General features: G+C 35.8%; 3 protein-coding genes across 3 annotated transcripts; 2 read left to right on the forward strand and 1 right to left on the reverse strand.

The window, feature by feature from the left end:
• Nucleotides 1–4,273: 4,273 nt before the first annotated feature.
• On the reverse strand, nt 4,274–5,364 carry LOC103452439 (late embryogenesis abundant protein 2-like). The gene is made up of 2 exons (XM_008391927.4): nt 5,207–5,364; nt 4,274–4,907 (listed from the first exon to the last, which is right to left on the reverse strand). Exons 1-2 carry the CDS (start codon nt 5,258–5,260, stop codon nt 4,521–4,523), a joined length of 441 nt encoding a protein of 146 aa, XP_008390149.3. The 5' UTR covers nt 5,261–5,364; the 3' UTR covers nt 4,274–4,520.
• Nucleotides 5,365–16,540: 11,176 nt separating this feature from the next.
• LOC103452437 (E3 ubiquitin-protein ligase SINAT2) lies at nt 16,541–20,503 on the forward strand. The gene is made up of 4 exons (XM_008391925.4): nt 16,541–16,905; nt 18,082–18,400; nt 18,854–19,240; nt 20,037–20,503. Exons 2-4 carry the CDS (start codon nt 18,182–18,184, stop codon nt 20,355–20,357), a joined length of 927 nt encoding a protein of 308 aa, XP_008390147.3. The 5' UTR covers nt 16,541–16,905; nt 18,082–18,181; the 3' UTR covers nt 20,358–20,503.
• A 1,160-nt stretch (nt 20,504–21,663) lies between these two features.
• On the forward strand, nt 21,664–25,192 carry LOC103452438 (GTP-binding protein BRASSINAZOLE INSENSITIVE PALE GREEN 2, chloroplastic). The gene is made up of 3 exons (XM_008391926.4): nt 21,664–22,991; nt 23,494–23,661; nt 24,289–25,192. The coding sequence occupies exons 1-3, from the start codon at nt 21,771–21,773 to the stop codon at nt 24,634–24,636; spliced, it is 1,737 nt and encodes a 578-aa protein (XP_008390148.3). The 5' UTR covers nt 21,664–21,770; the 3' UTR covers nt 24,637–25,192.
• The last annotated feature ends 40 nt before the right edge of the window (nt 25,193–25,232 follow it).

Below are 25,232 nucleotides of genomic sequence, written 5' to 3' on the forward strand. Positions count from 1 at the left end.
TAGATGTTTCATCTACTGCCGGGCTCTATACGGCCGACATGGGTCCTCTCCGGATCCATGTGTTTTAATCCACCAAATTTATATATTTGGATCGTTAAAATTTTATCTAATAGCTAATGTTATTATAATTTTTAAAATGATCATTTATTTGTAATCGTTGGATTAAATTTCAACAGTTTAGATACATGAATTTGGTGAATTAGGACACATAGATCCGAAGAGGACCCATGTCCCTATACGGCGGAAGAGGATCCTCTCCTGAGCTTATGATGAAGATTCTCCTGATCATGAAATTCGGGCCGTTCAAATTTAATTCAACTGCTCTAAATAGGAGAATTCTCTAAAAATTATAATAATTGTAATCGTTTGATTAAATTTGAATGACCTGAATTTCGTGATCAGAAGAATCTTCATCCTGAGCCCAGGAGATGATCCTCTTCACTATACGGCATCTAGTGATCAGATCGATGCATAAATGGCTCTTTTAATGCGAGGGAGCCATCTAATTCTAATAGTATACATATGTGGTTTGGGTGGGTTTCATCCTTTTGCCTGGACCACCAAACAAAGAGAAAACGACTTCTGCATGCATGATTAAGTAGACTCTACTTAGGCGGAACAATTTGTCGTCATTGTAGAGTATTGAGCCACTAACACAATATTATGTGTAAAATATATCTCCACAACTAATGATTTTGTATTAATAGTTAAGGACGACATGACAAATGATAAACTTGTTCTATGTAAATTAATATACAGTACGTTTACCTATGCTCTCTCATCTAACTTCACATGCTGGGCATGTAGTATGTTTACGTATCATTTTAGAAAAAGAAATGTCCAAATGCAAACTAGCAGTCAAGACAGTAGTGATGCGCGTGTCTTGTCTTTGTGGCATCTAGTATCGGCACCGTTGGGTTTTCATGCCCAGTTCACTGAAAAATAAATAAATTAAGAGTTCCACAGCTAGCCGACTATGCAATAGTAGTTTTTTTTGTTGGAGTTTTGAGACTTTTAGGTATCGTTTGGTATGCAGACAGGACGGGATAAGACGAGACGGAACGGAGAGGGAGCAAAGATGTCCTCGGATGAAAACAAGGAGGAAGAAGGAGAGGGAGAGGTTATAATTTTGTGTTCCACGGATGTGGAACGAGTCGTTTCAGGGGGGTGAGGTGGAACGAAAATTCACTCAAAACTCGTCCCGTGGAATAGCATGTTCCACTCTTTTAAGGCGCACCAAACGTGGGACGGAACCTCCCGTCCCACTCCTTTCCGTCCCGTCCCACGTACCAAACGGTACCTTAGTGTCCACATTGGGGACCAATTGCCTTTATATATCTTAAGTCCTTTATGCTAGCATTTAGGATTTGGACAATTTGGAAATAAATTGAAGGTTTGGACCTTATGGTTGTTTGGATTAGGTTTGTATAATATAGCTTACATACAATTAATATTAATTAATCAAGACAAGGGCATTTGAAGTTAAAATTAATCAGATTCATTAATTTTAATTTCAAATTAAAATTTTAATTAATTTAGTAATTAAAACGTTTTGATTAGGAGACACAGCTCTTAGAAAGAGTTGTGTACTTTCAAATATGCTGAACAAATATTTGAAAGGGTGTGAAACAACCTATATATTTGCAATCCCAGTTTCCAAGTGAGATCATCCTTTTCTTCCTTCTTCTCTTCCGTACAAACTTTCCAGAAAGTAAACACACAAAGCAATTCGCTAGAATTCTATAATCCAATGCGGGTTGTAAAGTTAGGTAGCCGTATCCGAAAATTATGTTCGAAGGATATAGTTTTTGCGCTAACCTCTACCTTTGATTCATTCAAGTTAGTATCATTTTAGTTTCTGTATTTATAGTGTAATTTCATTTTGTATTTATTGAGTAATTTCATTTTGTATTGCAAGTATTTTTTTTTTAAGTAATAAAGTATAAGTATTCAAGTTTTGTATTTCTGTTTCTAAATTGTTCTCCAACATTTTTAACTATCTTTAATTGATCTGCTGGCTCAAAACGATGTTGTTTTGACAAGGTCATTAAAAAAAATAAAAAATAAAAACTCTTCTTCTTTGCTAAGTACTCAGCCATGGACTCCACAACCAACTGCCCTGGTATGATTCCATCGTGGCTTAAAAAGAGTAAATATTTGATGTGTTTGATGTCTAGTTTGTATTTATATGATTTATTTAGAAAGAAGAAATATCAAAGTGAGCGCTACATACATGTATGCACTAGCCTTTAAAAATTATGTACCTCTCATTTTCCAATGTTACATTTTTGAAATTTTCATGCTCCATTACTAAAACAGTTATTTGCATTATACAATTTTATTACGGAGAACTACGTTAAAAACAATATTTTTAATTCCACCTCTATTAGGTAAGTGGGTAATGCTACGTAGACCAATTTTTTAAAACTAAATTAATAAAACAAATTATGTGTCATCAATAATAAATAAATACATTAATTTCTTTTATCAACAAAAAAAAAATTCAAAATTCCAGCATTAGAAAACTTCGACCACCCCATCTCTCCAAACCCGAACCATTCCCAATTTCTACCTATTCGCAACCCTCCACAACCACCTCCCCTACCACGCACAATGAAAACCCCAAAGATGTCAGACATCACTATCTCTCTCCCGACCTTTTTGATGCAGGACAAACCAAATGACCGAGGGAGATAACTTGGGAATCACTCAACGAGGGGCAACGGAACTCACTCGTGTTGCTAATCGTGGATTCGCTCACACGACCAAGTCAAACGCTTGATTTTAGAAAGAGGAAACACTCACTTCAAATGCACAAGGCAAATATATTTTAATTCATTCCAGTCTTTCAAATGATTGTATTACATCATAATTTAAAGGAAGCATAAATGAATTACAACTTCCTAAAAGACTCTCACCATATTCTAAATAGACTTAACAAATTTCTAAGTAATTAAAAGTGCTCTGCCATTATATTATTCCAATTACAATGCATGTGAGCAATTTCCAAGGTTGTATGCTTACCGCATCATTCTCCCTTTCTGAAAGAAAATTCGTACTTGAATTTCATTTGGTCTTCCTCAATCTTTTGGATGCCCAACCAATTTTTCCCGTAGTAGAGATTTTAGTAGGATAATCACAATTCGTACAACATTGCAAAGAGCACAAAATTCATAATATATTTTCTGTTTCCATCATGTATAGACTGATCCCCTTTTTCTTCCAAAAGAATTGTGATGCATATAGGCTTCCAAACTTATTGCTTATGGGAGACAATAAATACTCATGAACGAGAAAAGAAAACTCCAATAATGAGCAAAAGGTAGTTCCTTATCCAAGAAATTTCTCTTAACCAAAGCACCATCAATGAATTCATCCCAAATATAATCATGAAAGCAGAATGCAAGAGATTTCACATTCTTTATAAGTTGTCCACGGAACTCTTCAACCACATCTTCATCGCCTTTGTAGTGATCATAAACTGGGGCGGAATTCCATTTGGCAAAGTTATCGACTACATCATTGCTTCCTATATGTTCCCCTTTTGTGTCAAACTCCATGTTGGAACGTTTTTCAACCTCAATACATGTACAACAAATCTCACACGAACCATCTGGACAACGATTGAATGCATGTGAGCAATTTCGAAGGTTGTATGCTTGCTACCGCATGACTTTTCCTTTCTAGGCCACACAACAACTCCTTTTTCCACGTAGTATTATGTCCAAACTCTGCCAAAACTAACAACCAGTCGAATCTAATTGGTCCAACCAGTATATATGTATAGAAACACAATTTTGATATTATCATGAATTATTCAAAAAAAATACTTTCATGAACTCTGTTGGGTCTTTTTAATGCGGGTTGCTAGGGAGATATGATTCTAGTTTCCAAACTGTTGTTGGGGGGCGCGGGGGGGGGGGGGGGGGGGGGAAGTGATGAGAGTTAGGGAGGGGTAGCAATTGTGGTGGCTGGGGTTAGAGAGATGGAGATGGCCAGAGTTGTCTATTACTGGACTATTTATGTTTCTTTTTTTTTACTGGGTGTACAAGACATTTGTTAGGCACATTCAAATTTTCAAGATAAAAAAGATAATTAAGTATCAAAAAAGAATAAATGAGTCAAAATAAAATTCCCAGTTAGTAATCATCTTCGCCTTTTTAAGCTAGAGACAAATCTATTATGCTTCCGTTTAAGATGAATGAGGCTTGTATATTTTTAAAACAGACGAAAGTAACGAATCAGAATAAAATGGAGAAGCTGCATAGTGGAGTAAACAGAAATTATTCGGCAGATTGCATTTCATAAGTTACTGAAAATTACAATCTGATTCCTACAACACTATAAAACCAAGTGCAACAACATCCCCATCCCCATCTCACATAGAGTGGGAAGCACAGGACTTCAAATACTTGCCCTGACAACGACATAACAAACACGCTAAAACACACACACACACACACACACACACAACACATACTGAAGAAACAGACAGTAAACCAACATAAGACAACATCAAACTAGTCCCTCTCCTTCCTAGAGTAAACAACATCTTCTTCCTCGTCGTCCTTTGCCATGCCCAACGTATTCTTGACAGCATCAGTAGTAGTCTGTGCCATGTTCTTCACTTTCTCTCCGGTCTGCTGGAGGAACCCCTCCGACTTCTCCTTGCCAGCGTCCGCGGTGCCTTTGGCCTTCTGGCCTACCTCCGAGGCCTTCTCCTCGGTCGCCTCCTTGCTCTGCCGTGCCTTTGCCTTTGTAACTTGTCCTTTCTCTTGGCCCTTGTCTCTAGTTGTTTGAGTTGCACCCTTTGCTCTCTCCTTGGCTGCCTGGGCTGTCTCGTGGGTCTTGTCCTTTACTTCTTGGGCCTCCTGCCCAATTGTGTCCATCATCTGATTTGTCTTTTCCTGGATGTAAAAAACGAACGGAAGTGCATCAACATTATTCAAAATGTAATGATAACATGTCAATCTGTTTAGACGACAACGATATAAATTAGATTGAAATGACATATCCAACAATTTTACAACATAAACAAGATAACCTAAAGTGTGACAGTTTAACATTCCTACTCTTCCTAATTTAGTTTCTGCCACTGCCTACAGAACTTCAAATACTCAAATTCGATGTGCTAAAAGCTAGACCGAGAGTAACCAATATCAATATATGTTATCAAATGTAGCTATACTATCATGTCAATGTATACCTGAGCTTGGCCCTTGGCTTCACCAGCTCGGCAGGTCTGTCTGTGAGACGCCATTTTTGCTTTCGACACTGAGCGATACGTAAATTCTTTGAGTTATAACTGTAAGACTGCTCTTCTTTCTAAGTTTGTGATGCTGAGAAAGATTAATGCCTGCTATATACCTTTTCAAGTTTGCAACGTGATTGACATGTGTCTTACGTGCAGACAGTAGGCAACACGTGCCTTGCTCTAAGGCAACCATTGACAGCACTGTAATACTAATATCGATGACTCATAACTTAGCGCCTACACCATGTTGACACGTGCTGATTCCCATTCAGACATATACGATTGTTTACTCGGAAGTTATATATTGGCTGCACTCAATCTTTGGAGCAAGATATTGTGTACAATCAAAACATGTACAGTACAGTAGTATTGTATCTTTGAAATTATATAGGATGGTGTTATTTATATACTCATTTTTATCTTTTAAACAATTTTTTCAAGTTCCAACCATCGGATCGTGTAAATTTAAGAAGATTAATGGATAAAAATTAATAAGGATGTATGAGATGTAAAATAAGGTGTATGAATAACACTTCTCATTATATATCTCCAGATTTGAACTATTGCTCTCAAATTACACAGTTGGTCTTTTCGATCCCATCTTTTAAGTTTTAGGCAATTTGCCATGGTCACATTTTTGTAAAACTCACCATGATCATGTGGTTGATTATCTTCTTTTAAATACGATTAAATGGGTGGACTACTATACACTTATAAATCAACCACTTTAATTTTTGGTAAGGGCACTTCTCCAACAAATATGCAGCTATATTATACACCTTCGTTGCAATTTTTTTTACATTTTCGTCACTAATTTGGTTTCTTATTGGAATTTTTAGTTATAATTTCTGCAACGAGAACAATGTCTTTCTTTTGGTATAAGCCACAGTAGATTGGTTGTAAAGCAAACACATGTGTAGAAGAAAACTGTTGCTTCTTTTTCTAATCTAGAAGCATATTTGTACGTTACAAATCATGATCAAAGTGATATGCATATATTGTCAGGGCCACATCAGCCTCCGCAATTCAACAAATTTGGGTTCATATTTATCTTATGTATGATGACGTTTTTGGTTTTCCACCTTTAGTTGTTTAATAAAGTAGCTAAGCCACCAACTCATGAACTTCCAAAACCCTAGTCCTCATTATCTTTCTAGACACATATAATAGTGGCATTTATAAGATAAAAAAAAAACCAATTCTTTAATTATTTTCAAGAAAAATTAGTGTGATATAGTTACACTGTAACATATTATTATTGATTCAGATGTTATAATATAAAATGATTATATAATTAATATTTCAAGTTTGAAATGTAACATTAATAAATAAATACATGCATTTTATGAAGAGTGGGATAGTAATAGTGAGTAACAGTGCAAATATCACTTAGAATAATTTATGCGAAGAAAGAGAGAGAAGAAAGAAGCGAGGCCCTTTGAAAGTCCTGTGCAGCCGAGTCTATGCCACTGGCTAATTTATTATATAATTACGTATAATTAAGCATGTGTGGTCAAGTAATAACCTTTCTGCTGATTGGCCTAAAAAAGTCTTTAGGAAGCGGCGTCATGGCTGCTGCTCTCTTCCTTTTTCTCCTCCTATACATAGCAGATAATTGAGCAAATTGTATTCATTGCAAGCCTTCTCTCAAACTTTTCCGCAACTACTTCACTTAGAAAGGAAATTAAAAGGAAAACAATGGATGTTGAGATCACTTCCTTGGCGACACTACTACAAAAGGGCCCTATAGTGTCAGTAGGTGGTGTCGGTTTAATAAAATATAGTGGCGGATTAGACAGTTGCGACACTAATTGAACATGACGTCGAATTTACTGTCGCTTATAAGCGTCATAAAATGTTTATGTCGCTTTTAAACCGACGTAAACATACATTTTAATAATTTTTAAATACCAGTGTCGCTTTTAAGCGACATAAAGTATTTTTTAAATACTGGTGTCGCTTTTAAGCGACATAAATTATATATATATATATTAAATTAAATTTTATACCCCTAAAAACTATAATAATTATATATATATATATATATTAAATTAAACTTTAAAAAATTGGTGATCATTGGATTGACTTAAATATATATACGATTCAATTTCTTAAGTGTTATACATACAAAATAAATAAATTTAAATCTACTTAATAAATATATATATATACACACACACCATCGAACTTGATTGGATACGAATTCTATCAAACTAATTTCGACAGTCATAAACGAAAAATCACGATTTAACGGGTATTTTAACTCCGATTTTGATGATTTTGTTACAGCTACACTCCTTGACCCTATATCAATACAATGAATGAATTTGATCTTCAATTTAAAATATTTACTCTAGTGGATACCACAAATCTTATGTTATACTTAATGAAAGTATAAATAAACTCTAAGTGTTAGTGAATCTATCGTTTTGATGAGATACGCATCCTACGAAACTAATTTCAACGATCCAACCGTCAAACTTGTTTGTATATGCTTCGAGATCGCATACGCCAAAAATCGCAAAAAACAAACATTCAGAGATCAAGTAACGGGACAAAACTTTTCGACGGTTATAAACAAAAAATCACGAATTAACGGTTATTTTAACTCCGATTTTGATGATTTTTTACAACTACACTCCTTGACCTTATATGAATACTTGACCTTATATGAATACAATGAATGAACTCGATCTTCAATTTAAAATATTTACACTAGTGGATACCACAAAATCTTATGTTATACTTAATGAAAGTATGAATAAACTCTTAAGTGTTAGTGAATCTAACATTTTGATGGAATAAGCATCCTACGAAACTAATTTCAATGATCCAACCGTCAAACTTGTTTGGATATGCTTCGAGATCACATACGCCAAAAATTGCAAAAAACAAAGATTCAGAGATGAAGTAACAGGACAAAACTTTTCGACGGTTATAAACGAAAAATCACGATTTAACGGTTATTTTAACTCCGATTTTGATGATTTTTTACAACTACACTCCTTGACCTTATATGAATATAATGAATGAACTCGATCTTCAATTTAAAATATTTACACTAGTGGATACCAAAAAATCTTATGTTATACTTAATGAAAGTATAAATAAACTCTAAGTGTTAGTGAATCTATCGTTTTGATGAGATACGCATCCTACGAAACTAATTTCAACGATCCAACCATCAAACTTGTTTGGATATGCTTCGAGATCACATTCGCCAAAAATCGCAAAAACAAAGATTCAGAGATCAAGTAACGGGACAAAACTTTTCGATGGTTATAAACGAAAAATCACGATTTAACGGTTATTTTAACTCCGATTTTGATGATTTTTTACAACTACACTCCTTGACATTATATGAATACAATGAATGAACTCGATCTTCAATTTAAAATATTTACACTAGTGGATACCACAAAATCTTATGTTATACTTAATGAAAGTATAAATAAACTCTTAAGTGTTAGTGAATATATCGTTTTGATGAGATACGCATCCTACGAAACTAATTTCAACGATCCAACCATCAAACTTGTTTGGATATGCTTCGAGATCACATACGCCAAAAATCGCAAAAAACAAAGATTCAGAGATCAAGTAACGGGACAAAACTTTTCGACGGTTATAAACGAAAAATCACGATTTAACGGTTATTTTAACTCCGATTTTGATGATTTTTTACAACTACACTCCTTGACATTATATGAATACAATGAATGAACTCGATCTTCAATTTAAAATATTTACACTAGTGGATACCACAAAATCTTATGTTATACTTAATGAAAGTATGAATAAACTCTTAAGTGTTAGTGAATCTAACGTTTTGATGGGATAAGCATCCTACGAAACTAATTTCAATGATCAAACCGTCAAACTTGTTTGTATATACTTCGAGATCGCATACGCCAAAAATTGCAAAAAACAAACATTCAGAGATGAAGTAACGGGACAAAACTTTTCGATGATTATAAACGAAAAATCACGATTTAACGGTTATTTTAACTCCGATTTTGATGATTTCTTTATAACTACACTCCTTGACCCTATATGAATACAATGAATGAACTCAATCTTCAATTTAAAATATTTGTAATAGATTTAGTGTATGGATTTTTTTTATTAGGCTCTTATTTTCGAGTGTAGATGTAGTACTTAAACGACAAATGTGTTTTAACAATCACATTATTTATTTATTATTTTGCATTTTAATTATAACATGTTTATAGTTATTCTGTCAATTTTTATTTTCATACTTATTACAGATGATCGAATTCTTGATAATGAAAATTTTTAACTATAACATGTTTATAGTTATTATGCCATACCTAACTTGGATGATCGAATTCTTGATAATGAAAATTTCCATACAAGGGTTGGCGTGGAAGAGACTCCTTTTCTTGAATTACTACCGTTGCCTACCGAATTCGTTAATCATGCCAATGCCGACGACGAGCTAACAGATAATGATAGGGAATATATATATTAATTATTTTATGTATTAATTAGATGATGTTTCAATTCATGTGGGATGATATCTTATCATAAAATTATATTTATGTTTTTTATTAAGTATTATATATAAGTTATATTTTATTTATTAAAATATTATATAAGATAAAATAATTGATTATATTTTAAATTTGGGTTACATTTGGGCGGGAATTTTCCCCCTTTTTTTTTGCACGGGAAATAAATTTGGGTTACATTTGGGCGGGAATTTCCCCCATTTTTTTTGCACGGGAAATAGGTTGGACGACTTCTTGCAGACTGTGTCAGAGTAAAACCGACGCAAACTGTTATTATTTCGACACAAAGATTTCCTATTTCGACGCTACACTAATCTATCAAGCTAACGTCGGTTTTATCCGACGCAACCCTGTCATTCAAAAATGTGTCAGACCTTTCAGTCAAAAGTGTGTCAGGCTGCGTGTATTTAGGTCGTGTTAGACCTAGTGTCGGTTTGAACCGACGCAAAGTCATCATATTTCGACGCAATGTGTTCATGTTTCGACGCGAGTTATTTTTTATCAGTTTGTCAGACATTACGTCGGTTTTGACCGACGTAAGGTGTTCATATTTCAACGCAACTTGTAGCTGCTGTCGGTATTAACCGACGCTAAGTTTTTATCCATATTTATACCTCGTCTTTCCCAGTACTTATGCGCTTCCATTTCTCTCTTATATTTCTCCTCTAGTTTACTCCCTCTCCTTCTCCCATTTCAGCCTTACTCTTTCCTCCATTTCAACCATACCCCTTCTCCTTCCACTAACTTTTGCTATGGGTAATTCTAGTGAAGATCAACGTTCTGAGGAACTTCATTTGGAAGATGAGGTGTTCGAAACTGGTTCTTTTTTTACTTATTATTAATTTCAGCTTTTGTTTTGTGTTTAAACTAATATTATGCTTAAATTGAAATTTTACATTTGTTTCCTGTTTTGTAGTTGTTGATTTTTTTTGTATTAATAAGGTATATCTTAGCAGAGGTGCGCATCCACCCTCTTGCTGAAATGAATCCTACAGAGTGGGCTGAGTTGGTGGAATACTGGGATGGAGAAAAAGCAAAGGTAATCGTTACATGTTTATTTCGTTATGACTTTAAATTTGTCTAATAAATTTCTGTTTTTGTTCAGGAGATTACTTAAAAAAGTAAGATTAATCGGCAATTTAAAACAATGAATCATACTACCGGCACAATATCTTTTGCAAGAGTGTGGCAAGAATTTGAATGTATTGTCCATTTTGAAGAATTGTATCTAAGTTTAAATAAATGTGGTGGATGAGTTTTTGTAAATTATATGGAATGTTAGATGTAAAACATTTGTATATTATGGCACTATTTTTCTTTTGAATTATTTTTATTATTGTTTTGTTTTGGCCTATAATTGAAATTTATTATTTCGATTATATAATTTTTTTGAGTTATCATTATTTGAGAACGAATACAGAAACAGATTTTGAGTTTTTTTTTATTATTATTATCAAAGGTAGTGTCGCTTTAAACCGTCACTAGTTTGCATATTTTATTTATTTAATTGTTATCTAACGTCGCTTTAAACCGACGTTAACATCAGCGTCGCTTTAAACCGACGCTGTTTTTATTTATTTAATTGTTATATAACGTCGCTTTAAACCGACGTTAACGTCAGCTTCGCTTTAAACCGACGCTGCTTAGTGGCGGATTAAGCGAACAAACCGACACTGAAGCCCTTTAGTGACGGTAGCAATGGTGTCGCTATTCCAATTCGACATTGCACTGTTTTACGTCGGATTTTTGCCAAATTTTCGACAGAAATTGGGTTTCTTGTCGGTTTTTGTTCCGCCGGTGATAACCTGTATTGTAGTAGTGCGATGGTAAATAATACATTGATGAAGGTTGCTATGTTTGTGCTAGTTCAAGCTTTGGTTTATCTGATCCTTTCAAGTTCATCCAGCCTCTTCTCCAAGAACAAATTGAGGTCACTCAACAGCTTTCGGCCCATTCGTTCTGCTAGCATTAACCAGATTCTGGCTGTCATCTCCGACTTGCCAACCAGCAGCACTGCTGCTGATTAGCCTTCACCACGTACATGATCCCAGCAGGAAAAATTCTTCTATTTATAGATGATTCATGTCCTATATATCATTAATTCTTTTAGAAGCATATATATAATGTTATACAATATATTGATGATAATATTCAGTTTATTCTTTAATGTTACACATAAGCTGCTGTAATATTCCACATGTAACTCTGTAATATATGGTCTTCTTTTGTTGTGTAATTTCTTCTGAAGTATTGTTATATATATGTTCCTGTGATCTGAGGGACCTAGTTCGTAAGTCCGAAAAATCAACTAGGGTTTTCGGTAGAGAAGTTCAATTTTTTTTTTCTTGGACCCTGCGTTAATTAGTCTCTAAAACACATATATGTGAGCATATATAGACACCTTATTTTAAAGGAATTCCTGCCAAGATGACGAATCCTGCCATATGTGCTTCAAGATGAGCTTCGGGTAACTGGTACCATAGGAGACCTTGAAAAGAACAAATTATTGATGAATGCTTTAAAAGAGGGCAAAGAGTGAGCATGATTTCAAAGCCAAAATCTTGTTTGCGATCTAATTTAACTTGATAGATTAATTAGAGTAGCCTCTTCATTCCATTTTGTTTATCCATCAGTACACAAATTAAATGACAGCTGTTTAAAGTATCCCCATCAGTTCCGGTTACTTTAAAAGTGCATCAAAACCCGATCATCTTTTTCGGGAGGGAAAGAAATGATAATAGGAGAAGAGAGAGTCATATTCATTTCTAATTAGCCTTCTAGACCACTGTAAAATTTGGGGCATGCACCATATCATAGACAAAGATTGAAATCCAAGCCCAAAGGCCATAAAGAGCATACGTTTGGGGTGTTTAGGCAATTGGTGGCTCCCTTGCTTAATGCTTTGGTCACCGTAAAATCTCACTTCCTTATAACAACGCCAAAACATTATAACAACTCATTATTTAAGTCATTCTTTTAATACTTACATTAATGGGGTGGAGGAACAAATTGATTGCAAACTCGCCATTTTCGAGATATTAAAGAGGAATATTACTATATTGTAATCGTATAGTACCAAATGACAATTATTTAAGCTAGTTGAGATGCCATTCATATATATATATATATTCCTAGAGATGCTAGAGATGGAGATGAAATCATGAAAAAACCAGAACCCTGTGAAACCACAAGCAAACTACCATATGCAATAAGTTCGACCCTAAATAGAAAAAGGAAGATTAGAACTTTTGTCATCGATGCGGGGACAAATGTTTCGCCACTGAAATTAGAAAGACAATTTCAATTATTTTGAATTCGTGAAAACATTATTCATTCATATATTAGGAAACATTGACTTCGATCCTTTACCAGTAAGGATTAGTGATGGCTACTACGATCCATCTTCCGCCCAAAACAACCAAATTACAACATGAAGGAGCAAACGTGGCAAGCACATCAATCGGTTGGCCGGCGGCGGCTTTTGTTCCAGGAACGTGGCATGAAATAGTCCAATTTTAATTATATTAAGCTAAGGGAATTGTTATTAAAACTCTACAAATCTCATTTGACACTTCAAATTTTCTATAGTTAGAAAAAAAAAATACACTTGTGAGGAGTGTAGAATGAGATATTTGGAGTGCTAATAACACCTCCCTAGGCTAAACATATCTTCTAGCTAGTGACACATCTTAAACATTGATTTAACTGATATATGTTATTGATGAGAAAATGGATTTTGTATGAACTTATAAGTAAGTTGGATTAGTTTTCATACTGCCAATTGATTTTATGTTGGAACCTCAATTTTATTTATAGTATCAGAGCAGATTGTCTCCTATGTAAAGTCCAAAGACCACATGAGCTCTACGACACCCCATTTGTATTATCCACATGTTAGAATTGAATATTCGCCACACATAAAAGGATTTGTTGATAATAAATTATACATTAATGAAAGAAGAGAAATTATATAAACTTATAAGTAAATTAAGTTACTCTTTACATTTTCAATTGATTTTTTTTTATAGAACATCAACATCAACTTTCTTATTGTATGCTGTTTTCTTATCTTCGTAAATTATGACCCACAGGAGACCACGATGACATAGAAATCTATAGCCTTCAATCCTAGCTGCCAACTGGTCCTCCAGGATTGGCTTAGGAACCCCAACGTGGAGTGGAGACATAAAATAGTATATATTATATCTTTACATATATAGCTACCATTGGCACAACGAAACGTGTATAAAAGTTCAAAAATTTACATTGTTCAATCACCTCTTGACTTTTTCAAATGTTGTTGTCGATCGCCTGCCGGTATTGTGACACCAGAGGCAGACATGGAATACAACAACTTTACAGGGATGCGTTTTATGTGGTATCCAAGGACAAAGATTTACATCGCTTTCAATGTGAAGGAACTTCTTGATGATCACTAAATCATGACATTTTATTGATGACAAGAAATGATTTATTAAAAAAAATATAAAGGCCAAATGATTTTGTTTATGATAATAATCACTCATGCCTAAGAGAAATTGGAAGTCAAGCATTAATTACTTTACTAAATTATACCAATGCAAGTCATATTATTATGTTAAAAGTTTATTTGGAAGAGTTTTTAAAATGACGGAAAACACTTTTAGTGAAATATTTTTAAAAACAATCATTAACAAAAATACAAGTGAGTCATGAAAAAACAATTAAAATACTTCCAGGAAGCACTTCAAAGTGTTTATGGAACACAAAAATATTTCTTTAAAAACGCTTTCAGTCATTTTAAAAACACTTCCAAACGAATCATAAATTGTATAGATGGACCAGTGATCCTTGTTAACCTTAAAAAAAAACCTTTTCATGTATACTCACCGTATTTCCTTATACTATATACAAGCATACGCATAATGAATATCTAATAGCTTAATGGCGGAAGTATCAACAATTTTTTAAGTAGGGTTGTAGTTGCAACAGCTTTTTAGAAACTTAAACTAACGATTATAAATCATTTGTAAAAATGACTATCAATTAATAGTACTTACATTAACGACTGACAATCATTCACGCACTAGCAAACACTGTCCCTAACATTTCTCTTCTATCAAATTTGCTCTCGCATTGATTGCCTTAAATGTAAGAGAAATAACAAAAATGGAAAACCAAAATCAAACATTGGATTCGGGAATTCAAGACCACATGGTCTTTTATTCAGGCATTCATAATTCCACAAGCTCAAGTTCACATGAATTCCACAACCCATGAAACCACCGAGGACTGTCTCTCCTTCATAGGAGCCATCACCTGTCCCACGTTGGGATCCAGCGATTTGGGGTTGGTTTGTTATTGCTGTTCTTTGAAAAAAAACTGCTTCTGCTATGCTGTGAGAATAAGCGGCTATGAAATAAAGCTATAGAGTGTTTGGTAAACTTTTTTGTAAAAATGCTTTTGAAAAAAAAAACAGTATTATAGTGTTTGGTAAACTTTTATGTAAAATAGATGTGAAAAAAAAAGTCGATTTTTCAAAGCTGGGTTTTGCAGCTTCTTGTTTTTGACTTTTTTTCATCCAAAATTGTGAAAAAAAACTGAAGCTGAATGTTTACCAAACACAAAAAAGCTAGAGTATTTTTTTATACCATCTTTTTTTATAATTATCTCAGTATCTAACCAGGCCTTGGCCTTGGTCATGTTGACTCAGTTTCCTTGGCTTTCTAGAACCACAACCATGACCACATCTCCCATGCACCCCCTCTGTTTGAAATCCACTTTTTTCAACTTTTAACGGCCCGATTGTCAGGAGAAAAAATGGGGTTTCGTTTGAAATATTCAAAACGTTGCGTGCGGGAAATGTCGGACAAGGATTGTCTGACTCTACTTCCGGTGCTATTTTCGTAGTCTTCTTATTATATCTATAAAAAAATAATATAAAATATTAACGTGGCTTAACTGTGACCACACAATACAGAGGGCACGGAAAATGTACCAGAAGTGAAGGGCAGACAATTCTTGTCCGGGAAATGTCACCTTACCCATGCCACACTGAGCCTGAGCCACCGTTAAGGGCAACAACAGAAAGAAATGAACGAAGAACTTACTTATACCGAATCCATTACAATAAGGTGGTTTAAAAAATAACACAGTATTATGTGTCTTAATTTACTTTTATACCAATGCATTATTGGTTCGGAACATTTATACTGACGTTTTTACAGAATGACACTGGTTGCTAATTTTCAATAAAAATTGGAACTTTAGGAATATTCAGACATCTATAAATGAAAAAGTACCATGATTTTTGTGTGTCTTATAGTCCATTAGTGGCAATTTAACTATATTTTTTATTAAAAGTTTGCAACGAGAGTCGACAATAGAGACATATCGTGGTATATACAAGTGAAACTGGTTACAAGAAAAAAAAAACCAACTTTGATTTGATATAGAAAATAGACCGCGGTATATAAACATTTAGGACATGTTTACTTAACACGAATGAGTATACATGTTACTTCTCATATTTACTATTTATTTCATTTACGACGTTGTTATTTACACAATTTGTTTTACCTTTTACACAATCTTATTAATTTTTATCGATTAATTTGTTTGTTTTTTATTTACCGATTAATTTATTTTAATTCATTCAATCTGATCGTTGAGAAGTAAAAGGGATTGTGTAAGGTATAGCACCACCCTTAGTTTAATGAAAAGTTTACACCTGTGTTGATTTCCTATTTATCAATCAATTAATCAATTATTGTATGGAAATACTATAAATATTGTCCGAAAGTGTGCTTAGGTGTCGGAGGCAGACGCAGAGAAAGGTCGCACTCTCACAAGTAGTGCTAGGCGGAAGGAAAGGGAAGGCAAATCCATAAATGAAAACCCATCTTCTTTGAGAGAGAGAGAGAGAGAGAGAGAGTTTGACTCTTGAAACTTGAAAGTTGGAAACTTTGTCATGCCCATATCAATCTAAAGACACGCCAAATCCGGGCCAGCTTTCACGGATTCTCCTCCACCTCAACACCTCCTTCTTCTGCTTGTCTTTCTTTAAGCATTTGGACTCAAAATCTCATCTGGGGATTCGGCAGTTTTCTTTTCCAAGCCATTGGGGTATTGCAGTTCTTGGTAAGGGTTTTTTCCCATTAATTTTTGTGTTTTTAATTTAAATTTGGTAGTTTTTAGTTGGGAGAATGCAATTTTGGTTGATTTGTTGAATTGGGTTTTGGAGTATGCAATTTGTACTGTTAAATTTCCATTTCCTGGAAGTGCTTTTGTAAAAATGAACTGAAGAATGCCATGAAATTTGAAAAGTAGCAAAGCAGCTTCTGGATTTTGCTTCTGAGTTTTTCCACTTTTTGTTGCATCTTACCTGGAAATAATCACTACCAATCTTGTTTTCTTCCCCTTTTCAATCATTTATTTTTGCAGAGATCATCACTGTGCATATTAGCTTTTAGCCTGTTAAGGGATTCTCAAAAGCATTTGGAAGTTGTTTGATCTGATAATTTTACCTTTCTGATAAATCATGTGAAGCACAAGACTTGTATATGCTTTTTTAGGCTTCATGCTGGCAAAACAAGGCAACTACTTTTACAGTTTACTCTTTGTGCAAATTTTCTTACTTTCCAAGCGGCACGAGGGGTTTGTTCTTCCGGTTTTCTTCACACGCAATTTAGGCATTTTTTACTTCTTTTGATAGGTTTTGTTTCTCAAGTAAAATACTTTTTCTCCAATTACTTCTGTTAATAGTTTTGATAGGTTAAGTTGTGAATAGGAAATACCATTGTAGCGGCAACTGCTATGGAATCATTGCTTATAACTTCCGTTCGAGAAAGATCTCGTTGACCATGCTAAATTTGGAACTGCCCTATTATCTGTCATCATCTCTTAGAGAATTTAAGATGCTTGGTATATGTTGAGGGGTGAAGTTGTAATGAATCAAGAGGTGTTGTACTAAACAAGGAATTGGATCTCATTGTTTAATTTGCCAATTTAAAAGATGGGATTTTGGGCTTTAAACAATTCACAAATCTGTACTGAAGTTTTCCAAGTAGAATATCGTATCCCTTTCTCACCCGAAACCCTACCTTAAACTCTTCCGAATGCGTGAGAGTTTATGTTTTTTCACTTGCCTAAAGTTTAATTCAATGCTATTATATAGCTTTCTTGAAACTGTAGATTGGCATCTTTATTTCATGCCTTTTTTCTGACAAATACCTTGCTTTCCATTACATCAACTGCATGCATTTTGTTAAAAGAAAAGTTATGCAGAACACTAAACTTTTTAATGGGGGATGACAGGGTATTTTAATTGATACTTGTGGAATGTGACACAATTGGGGAAAAAGACTGATATTGATCCCAATCTAAGAGTACCGGCATTGACGTTTGAGGAAGAAACATGTCTCCTAGAGGTCGCTTCTTTGAGGATGTGGCCGAGTCTCGTGTGGCATTTGCAGATTCTGATGTTGCAACTTCCACTGCTGATCTAAGGGCTTCTCCATTCAGAAAAGCGGCCCCTGGTTTGTTTGGAAATCCTGGAATGCCACCAAATAGTAATGTGCACGACCTTCTCGAGTGTCCTGTTTGCATGAATTTAATGTGTCCTCCAATTCACCAGGTATGTTTTAGTACTTGTTTAAATTTGAATGATCATGAGGATTCACGTCTTTTTTGTTAATATCAATACGTATTTTCGTTTTGGTAGAAAGTGAAGAGAAGTCTTGAAATTGATGCTAATAGGGTTTGAAGCATCTGGTATTACTATAAAGTTACACACATGAACTTTAAAATTCATTGTGCCGCCACAACTATATACAACTCAGAAAATATTCACAAAGTTGTCAATCTTAAAAATGATCTCCAACATTGGATTTCTTAAGAAATGCTTACTCATCAAATATGAAGGATCAATTGAGAAATACCGTCACACAACATCTAGCATGATGATTATATGCACACCATCCTATTTTGTACATCATTTTCAGATTGGATTGCATGCATATAGGTCTAATATACATATTCTAAGTTGTAATTTTATCAAAATGAGAACTTATTGAAGCTTATATTGTAGTGTCCAAATGGCCATACTCTCTGCTCGAGCTGTAAGGTTAGAGTGCACAACTGTTGCCCCACTTGCCGGAATGAACTTGGAAATATAAGGTGCTTGGCACTGGAGAAAGTAGCAGAGTCGCTGGATCTTCCTTGTAGACACCAAATTTATGGTTGCCAAGATATATTCCCATACTACAGCAAGCTGAAGCACGAGAAAACCTGTAAATATCGCCCGTACAGCTGCCCTTATGCTGGAGCTGAATGTTCTGTCACTGGAGATATCCAATTCCTTATGATGCATCTTAAAAATGATCACAAGGTCGACATGCATGACGGGAGTACTTTCAACCATAGATATGTCAAATCCAATCCCCAAGAAGTTGAAAATGCTACATGGATGTTGACAGTATGTTTCTCTCTCCCTCTCTCTCTCTCTCTCTCTCTATATATATATATATATATATATATATATATATATATGTCCTACACGGTACAGACACACACGAATTGCGTTTCTATACCCTGTTAATAAGATGGCATCTTTTAAGCACTACTTAAACACTTGATACAGTTTTTGTTTTTGGTTATCTGTCAAAGTGCCTTCATTGATTGCAGTGCGGGAAATTCAACTGTTTAATTAAAGGCTACCCCTTTGTGTGGGAAATTCATGGGGCCAATGTTGGGACCATCAAAAGACCTACTGAGACAGCTTACTTTGTAGTTCCACGCTTTCTTAATCCCTAATTGCTGACTTTCGTGTTTTTCTTCTCTATGACTTCTCCGTTTCACTTCTTTAATTCTGAGTAGAAATAGGGGTAAAAACTTTGCAGTCTTAGAAATATCTTTGAAATGGCTGCCTAATCTATAGTCAAATTTCATTCCCTTTCGCCCTTATCGGCAAACTTTGATCCTATTTGTTTGATTGTTTCCCTTTCCTCAGTAACTGGTTATGCATCCTGTTCATATATACACTAGTAGGCAACAATCTCTTTTCAGTTTTACATGAACGTCATCCGGTTCTTTTGTGTAAGTATATATCTTGAAGTTTTTAAGACATCTTTCCGTATTAAAAAAAAATTAAAAATCTCTTTTATGTACTTGTTTAGCATTGAACAGTAACACAAATCGGTCTTCTCATATTTGGTTCCGTTCAACCTCCACCAATGTATTCAAACCCCTCTTTGATTTTGAATGTAGTGCAGATTTTCAACTGTTTTGGCCGTCAGTTTTGCTTGCATTTTGAGGCTTTCCACATTGGAACTGCACCTGTTTACATGGCCTTCCTAAGGTTTATGGGTGACGATGATGAGGCGAAGCAATTCACTTATAGTCTTGAAGTTAGTGGCAGTGGCAGAAAGCTTACATGGCAAGGAATTCCCCGGAGTATCCGAGATAGCCACCGAAAGGTCCGTGACAGTCAAGACGGATTAATCATTCAGAGAAACCTAGCACTCTTCTTCTCGGGTGGCAATAGGCAGGAGCTGAAGCTGAAAGTCGCCGGACGTATATGGAAAGAACACTGAGATACAAAAACTGGAAAACCTGTTCAAAGATATTGTAACCTTGTTACTGTGAAAAATAAAAGGTTGGAAGGAATTGACGGAGCTCTATGTGAAAGGCTGGATATGTATGTTGCTTGATCAAATTAATTTAAGATCTCTTTTGTTGAGTCTTGATATGAATCTCCTGTGTTTTGCCAGCGGCGCATATAATGCAACAAACTTGTAGCTCAAGTTGTTAAAAGCATGTACTGTTGACACACGACATTCTGTGTTCGATTCCTCCCTTCTCGTATCGCTTCTTACACCAGAATCTGGAAAGTTCCTTTGATCAAGTAACAAAAAAGGCAGCGATTTCATTCAGATAAGTTTTAACCGAGTCATGGTCTAAAGTATATTTCCGTATCCAATGCATGCAGATAAGTCTTGATGAACGTGGAAAAAGATAAGTCTTGATTAACGTGGAAAAAGAAACTTTACTTGAGTCACGGTCCAAGGATATTTCCATATCACTATCTCATCGGCCATCGCAGTATAGTGTCCACGACTATTTAGAACGATTATCGACTATTAATGTATGTAAAAGATTTGTCGGTAAAAATTATCTTTTTAAACATAATATACATTTGACTTAATCGTTTAACGATTCATTTTGACCTCCCGACTGCACGATCGAAATACCGCACCAATATATTTTGGTTGCCCACTCCTGTATACACAGGCTCGAACGCAAGAATTTCTCTATACCTAACTCATTCCCACAAAGAACACCAACGTAAGAAGTCTTACATCACTAAATGGGCTTGTATAATCCTAGAGCGCTACCTCACCAACTTTTTTGTTAGTTCCAAGTACTGATCCATGTTTTTTTCTAATTTTTTTTTTCAAGTCTTAATGTCTTTTGGCATGAGCCCCTATCTGTTAACAATATTTTCTAATCGGAGCTCTGTAGTAAGTTTTTGGATCATATGTTCAAATCAGCTAAATCGATTTTTTCTCATTTTATCTTTAATTGCGATTATTCATAATTTACCTTGTTCTTAATCTTGTCATTACGCTCATTTTCTGCATGTGAACCTAGCCCCTCCCCATTAAGGAAAAATTTGTACGACAAACTAGAAGAAGTACAAAGAAAATCTTACCTTCCAATTACAAGCTTTGATTTCTCAACCGTGTGGTTTGATGAAATACCAAAGCCCAAAATCCGAAGTGGCACTTTACTATGTTGAGCCTTTAACAACTGTGTGAGTTCGAATTACGTCAATTGTTAATCTAATATTTAATTTAACAAATTTACAGTTCAAAAATATAAAAAAATCCACCGCCTCGGACACAAAACTCTGTGGTGACCTCCTCCGCCTAAACCCTAAACCTTACAAACTTCTCTCTCTTCTCTCTCTCTTCTCTCTCTCCTCCATCCCAAAATCAAAGAAAGAAATGCTACTGATAGCTCGAACTCACTCTCTCTCTAAGCTCAAACCCCTCCTTTCTCTCTCTCTCCTCGCCCAATCCTTCCCATCCCAAACCCCACTTTCAAATTTCACTTCAATCCTAAAACCCCATTTCCCAAGCCCCACAAATTCTCAACCTTTACCATTCTCCGCCATTTTCTTCAACCCATTTTCTTCGTCTCAATCTTTGCCCTTGGACCGCGAAGGAAATTACGATGAAACCACCACCGCAGCTCGCCATGTCTGCCGTGGGTGTGGGGTTCATATGCAGGATTCCGACCCCAAACACCCGGGATTCTTCCTCAAGCCCTCGAAAAAGGATCCGAGGGCGTATCGATTGGGGACCCATCTCGAGCACGTTGGGCAAGTGCCGGAATTCAACGATTCCCTCAAAAGGGGTCTAATAATCGACCCCGAAAACTTGAGTTCCGAGGTCGATTTGGTGGGAGTCAAGGGCGAAAAGCCGGTGGTCTGCGCACGGTGTCACTCTCTGAGGCATTACGGGAAGGTGAAGGATCCGACGGTGGAGAACTTGCTACCGGATTTCGATTTTGATCATACCGTTGGGAGGAAGTTGGCTTTGACGTCTGGGACCCGATCGGTTGTGCTAATGGTGGTGGATGCTGCAGACTTTGATGGGTCATTTCCGAAAAAGGTTGCCAAGTTGGTTTCGGATACAATCGAGGAGCATTCCACAGCTTGGAAACAGGGGAAGTCAGGGAATGTGCCGAGAGTGGTGCTTGTAGTGACAAAGATTGATCTTTTGCCAAGTTCGTTGTCGCCCACGAGGTTAGAGCATTGGGTTAGGACTAGAGCAAGGGAGGGCGGAGCAAGTAAGATAACGAGTGTACATTTGGTGAGTTCTGTAAGGGATTGGGGGTTGAAGAATCTTGTTGATGATGTTGCTAGCTTGGCAGGACCAAGAGGGAACGTGTGGGCAATAGGGGCACAGAATGCCGGGAAGAGTACGCTGATAAACGCAATAGGGAAGCATGTTGGAGGGAAGATTACACTTCTGACAGAAGCGCCTGTGCCCGGAACAACATTGGGAATTGTTAGAGTGGAAGGTGTTCTTCCTGGTCATACCAAGTTGTTTGATACTCCCGGGCTTTTGAATCCTCATCAGATTACAACTAGGTTGACAAGAGAGGAACAGAGTCTTGTAAACATTAGCAAGGAATTGAAGCCAAGGACATACAGAATCAAGGTAAGCTTACTTGAGCATCAAGTACCTTACAGTGATTTTTTGTGTATTTGGTTATTAGAAACCTTTGAATAAACTGTGCTGTAGTACTCATTGTAAACTCGCAGTAATGTGTTTCTACCAGTGCAAATAATTCATTAACACAAACCATGTTTATAGATTGTATCTAAAAGCTCAAGTTTTTGTTTGTATTGCTAAGCACCCATCGCTTCAATTGTTTAAGTATGATTCCTTTTTCTGTTTTGCTGGTCGAGGAAAACTCAAGAGGTGTCTTCAATTGTTTAAGTATTGGATGTTCATTTACCACTGACTAGTACTTAACTTTTGCTTCTGATTGTGTGTGTGTGTGTGTAAAGCTCTGCTTTGCTACTTTTTGGATTCTGTTAAAATGCATAGTTCATTGTCAATCTCAGAATATCGTTGTTGCAAAATTATATTCCATGTGATTACTTAATATTTTTTCCATTTATCATAGCTCATTTTTCTTGTCCTTTGGTTGTTACAGGATGGCTATTCAGTTCATATTGCTGGGCTTATGAGGCTGGATATAGAAGAATCATCAGTAGATTCTGTTTATGTTACGGCATGGGCATCTCCTTATCTTCCGCTACACATGGGAAAAACCGAAAATGCCTGCACAATGGTAGAGGAACATTTTGGTCGTCAATTACAGGTATTAGCACTAGGTGACGAGTGATAATTCAACAAATTCTTGGTTTCTAGTCTAGTAGTCGTTAGTCTTATTGATTTTCAACATGTTACCGTTGGAGAGATTTGAATTCACAAATACCAATAAGCACAACACACACACACACACACACACACACACACATATATATGTATATGTATATATGTAATACCAGTCTGTTTGCTGATTCTTTTTAATTTCTAAATTCAGGGTATAATTTTTCAGTTTTCCTAAATAGTATAAATTTGTTGAGAATCAAGAGATTTGTGTAGGCTTCGGGCTTCCTAACGGCATTAAATCTTGCGCCTAGTTATGATGCTTGAAATTCCATCTTTAGATATGAGGCTATGATAAAAGATGAGGTGTGCTCTCCACACACCCATTTTTACTTCTCACACACCCTTCTAATTTTGAGTCATCAGATCGGATGAATTGAAGAAGATCAAATGACATAAATTAACAAGGGGAGTGTGAGAAGTAAAAAGAGGTGTGTGGATAGCACACCCCTAAAGATATGCTTATCATTAAATCTTTCAAGGGAACGCATGATATGGTTGCATACATATATGCAGGTGTAGTTCTGATGCCAAAATGAACTTCCCATTGTTTCAGCCACCAATTGGAGAGAATAGAGTCAAGGAGCTTGGGCAGTGGGTGAGAAAGGAATTTCGAATCCGTGGAAACAGTTGGGATTCAAGTTCGGTGGATATTGCTGCTGCAGGTCTTGGTTGGTTTGCTGTTGGACTTAAAGGAGAGGCAGTTGTGAGTGTTTGGACGTATGATGGTATTGACGTTGTTCTTCGCAATGCATTGCTTCCTCATAGATCATGCACTTTTGAAGTTGCTGGGTTTACCGTCTCTAAGATCGTTTCCAAGGCTGACCAAGCTTCAAATAAGCCACAACACAAAAGTGAGAAGAAGAGGAAACAAAGCGACCAGAAGGAATCTGTTGCGTGCTGATTCGGTACTTAATTCCTAACTTACCACCCAAAGCAGGCTCAACTTATTTTGACAACTGGAAGTGTTAGCGAGTAAAAGAGAAAGTTCTTATGAAAATGGAAAACCAGTGTTGTGGCAATTTACAGTTGATATACTACCGGTGAGGAATATTTCAGTAAGCAACGTCAACCTTTTCTAGGAATGAAAAGGGTAGGCATCTTCTTGAGCCACCGACGAAACTGTCGATTCTTTCTCCGACCATGGAAGGGGTGGATGTTCCATATTGGGATGATCTTTCAGCAGTATTGATATTTAAGAATGACAACTCAAAGGCGGCGTTTCTTTTACAGGCCTCAGAACTACGGTGAAAGACGCAAAGGCTTTTGTGACTCAAAAGTGCATGAGCCTTGTGTTGAATTTCTTATTCATTATTCTTCTCTCTGTAAATTGCAAGTCTGAAGAGCTGAGTTTAATCAGTTTACAGCTGTTCTGGTATGAAGCTTTATCATGATTTTGTACTGGCTTTTCATAATTATGGCAAAATGGCCAAAATTTAATGACTTGGGCTAGTTTGGTATTGCTGAGCTTTGAAAAAAAAACTGTTGTTGCTGTGCTGT

Source organism: Malus domestica, chromosome 03, assembly GCF_042453785.1.
Source record: "Malus domestica chromosome 03, GDT2T_hap1".
NCBI classification, from domain to species: Eukaryota; Viridiplantae; Streptophyta; class Magnoliopsida; order Rosales; family Rosaceae; genus Malus; species Malus domestica.

Coding starts and splice junctions, on each gene's coding strand:
- LOC103452439 (XM_008391927.4), bottom strand. CDS start 5,260: ATGGCGTCTCACAGACAGACCTGCCGAGCTGGTGAAGCCAAGGGCCAA. Junction 4,908..5,206: donor AAGCCAAGGGCCAAGCTCAG/GTATACATTGAC, acceptor TTTTACATCCAG/GAAAAGACAAATCAGATGAT.
- LOC103452437 (XM_008391925.4), top strand. CDS start 18,182: ATGTCTCCTAGAGGTCGCTTCTTTGAGGATGTGGCCGAGTCTCGTGTG. Junction 18,401..18,853: donor TGTGTCCTCCAATTCACCAG/GTATGTTTTAGT, acceptor CTTATATTGTAG/TGTCCAAATGGCCATACTCT. Junction 19,241..20,036: donor ATGCTACATGGATGTTGACA/GTATGTTTCTCT, acceptor AATGTAGTGCAG/ATTTTCAACTGTTTTGGCCG.
- LOC103452438 (XM_008391926.4), top strand. CDS start 21,771: ATGCTACTGATAGCTCGAACTCACTCTCTCTCTAAGCTCAAACCCCTC. Junction 22,992..23,493: donor CAAGGACATACAGAATCAAG/GTAAGCTTACTT, acceptor TGGTTGTTACAG/GATGGCTATTCAGTTCATAT. Junction 23,662..24,288: donor ATTTTGGTCGTCAATTACAG/GTATTAGCACTA, acceptor CCATTGTTTCAG/CCACCAATTGGAGAGAATAG.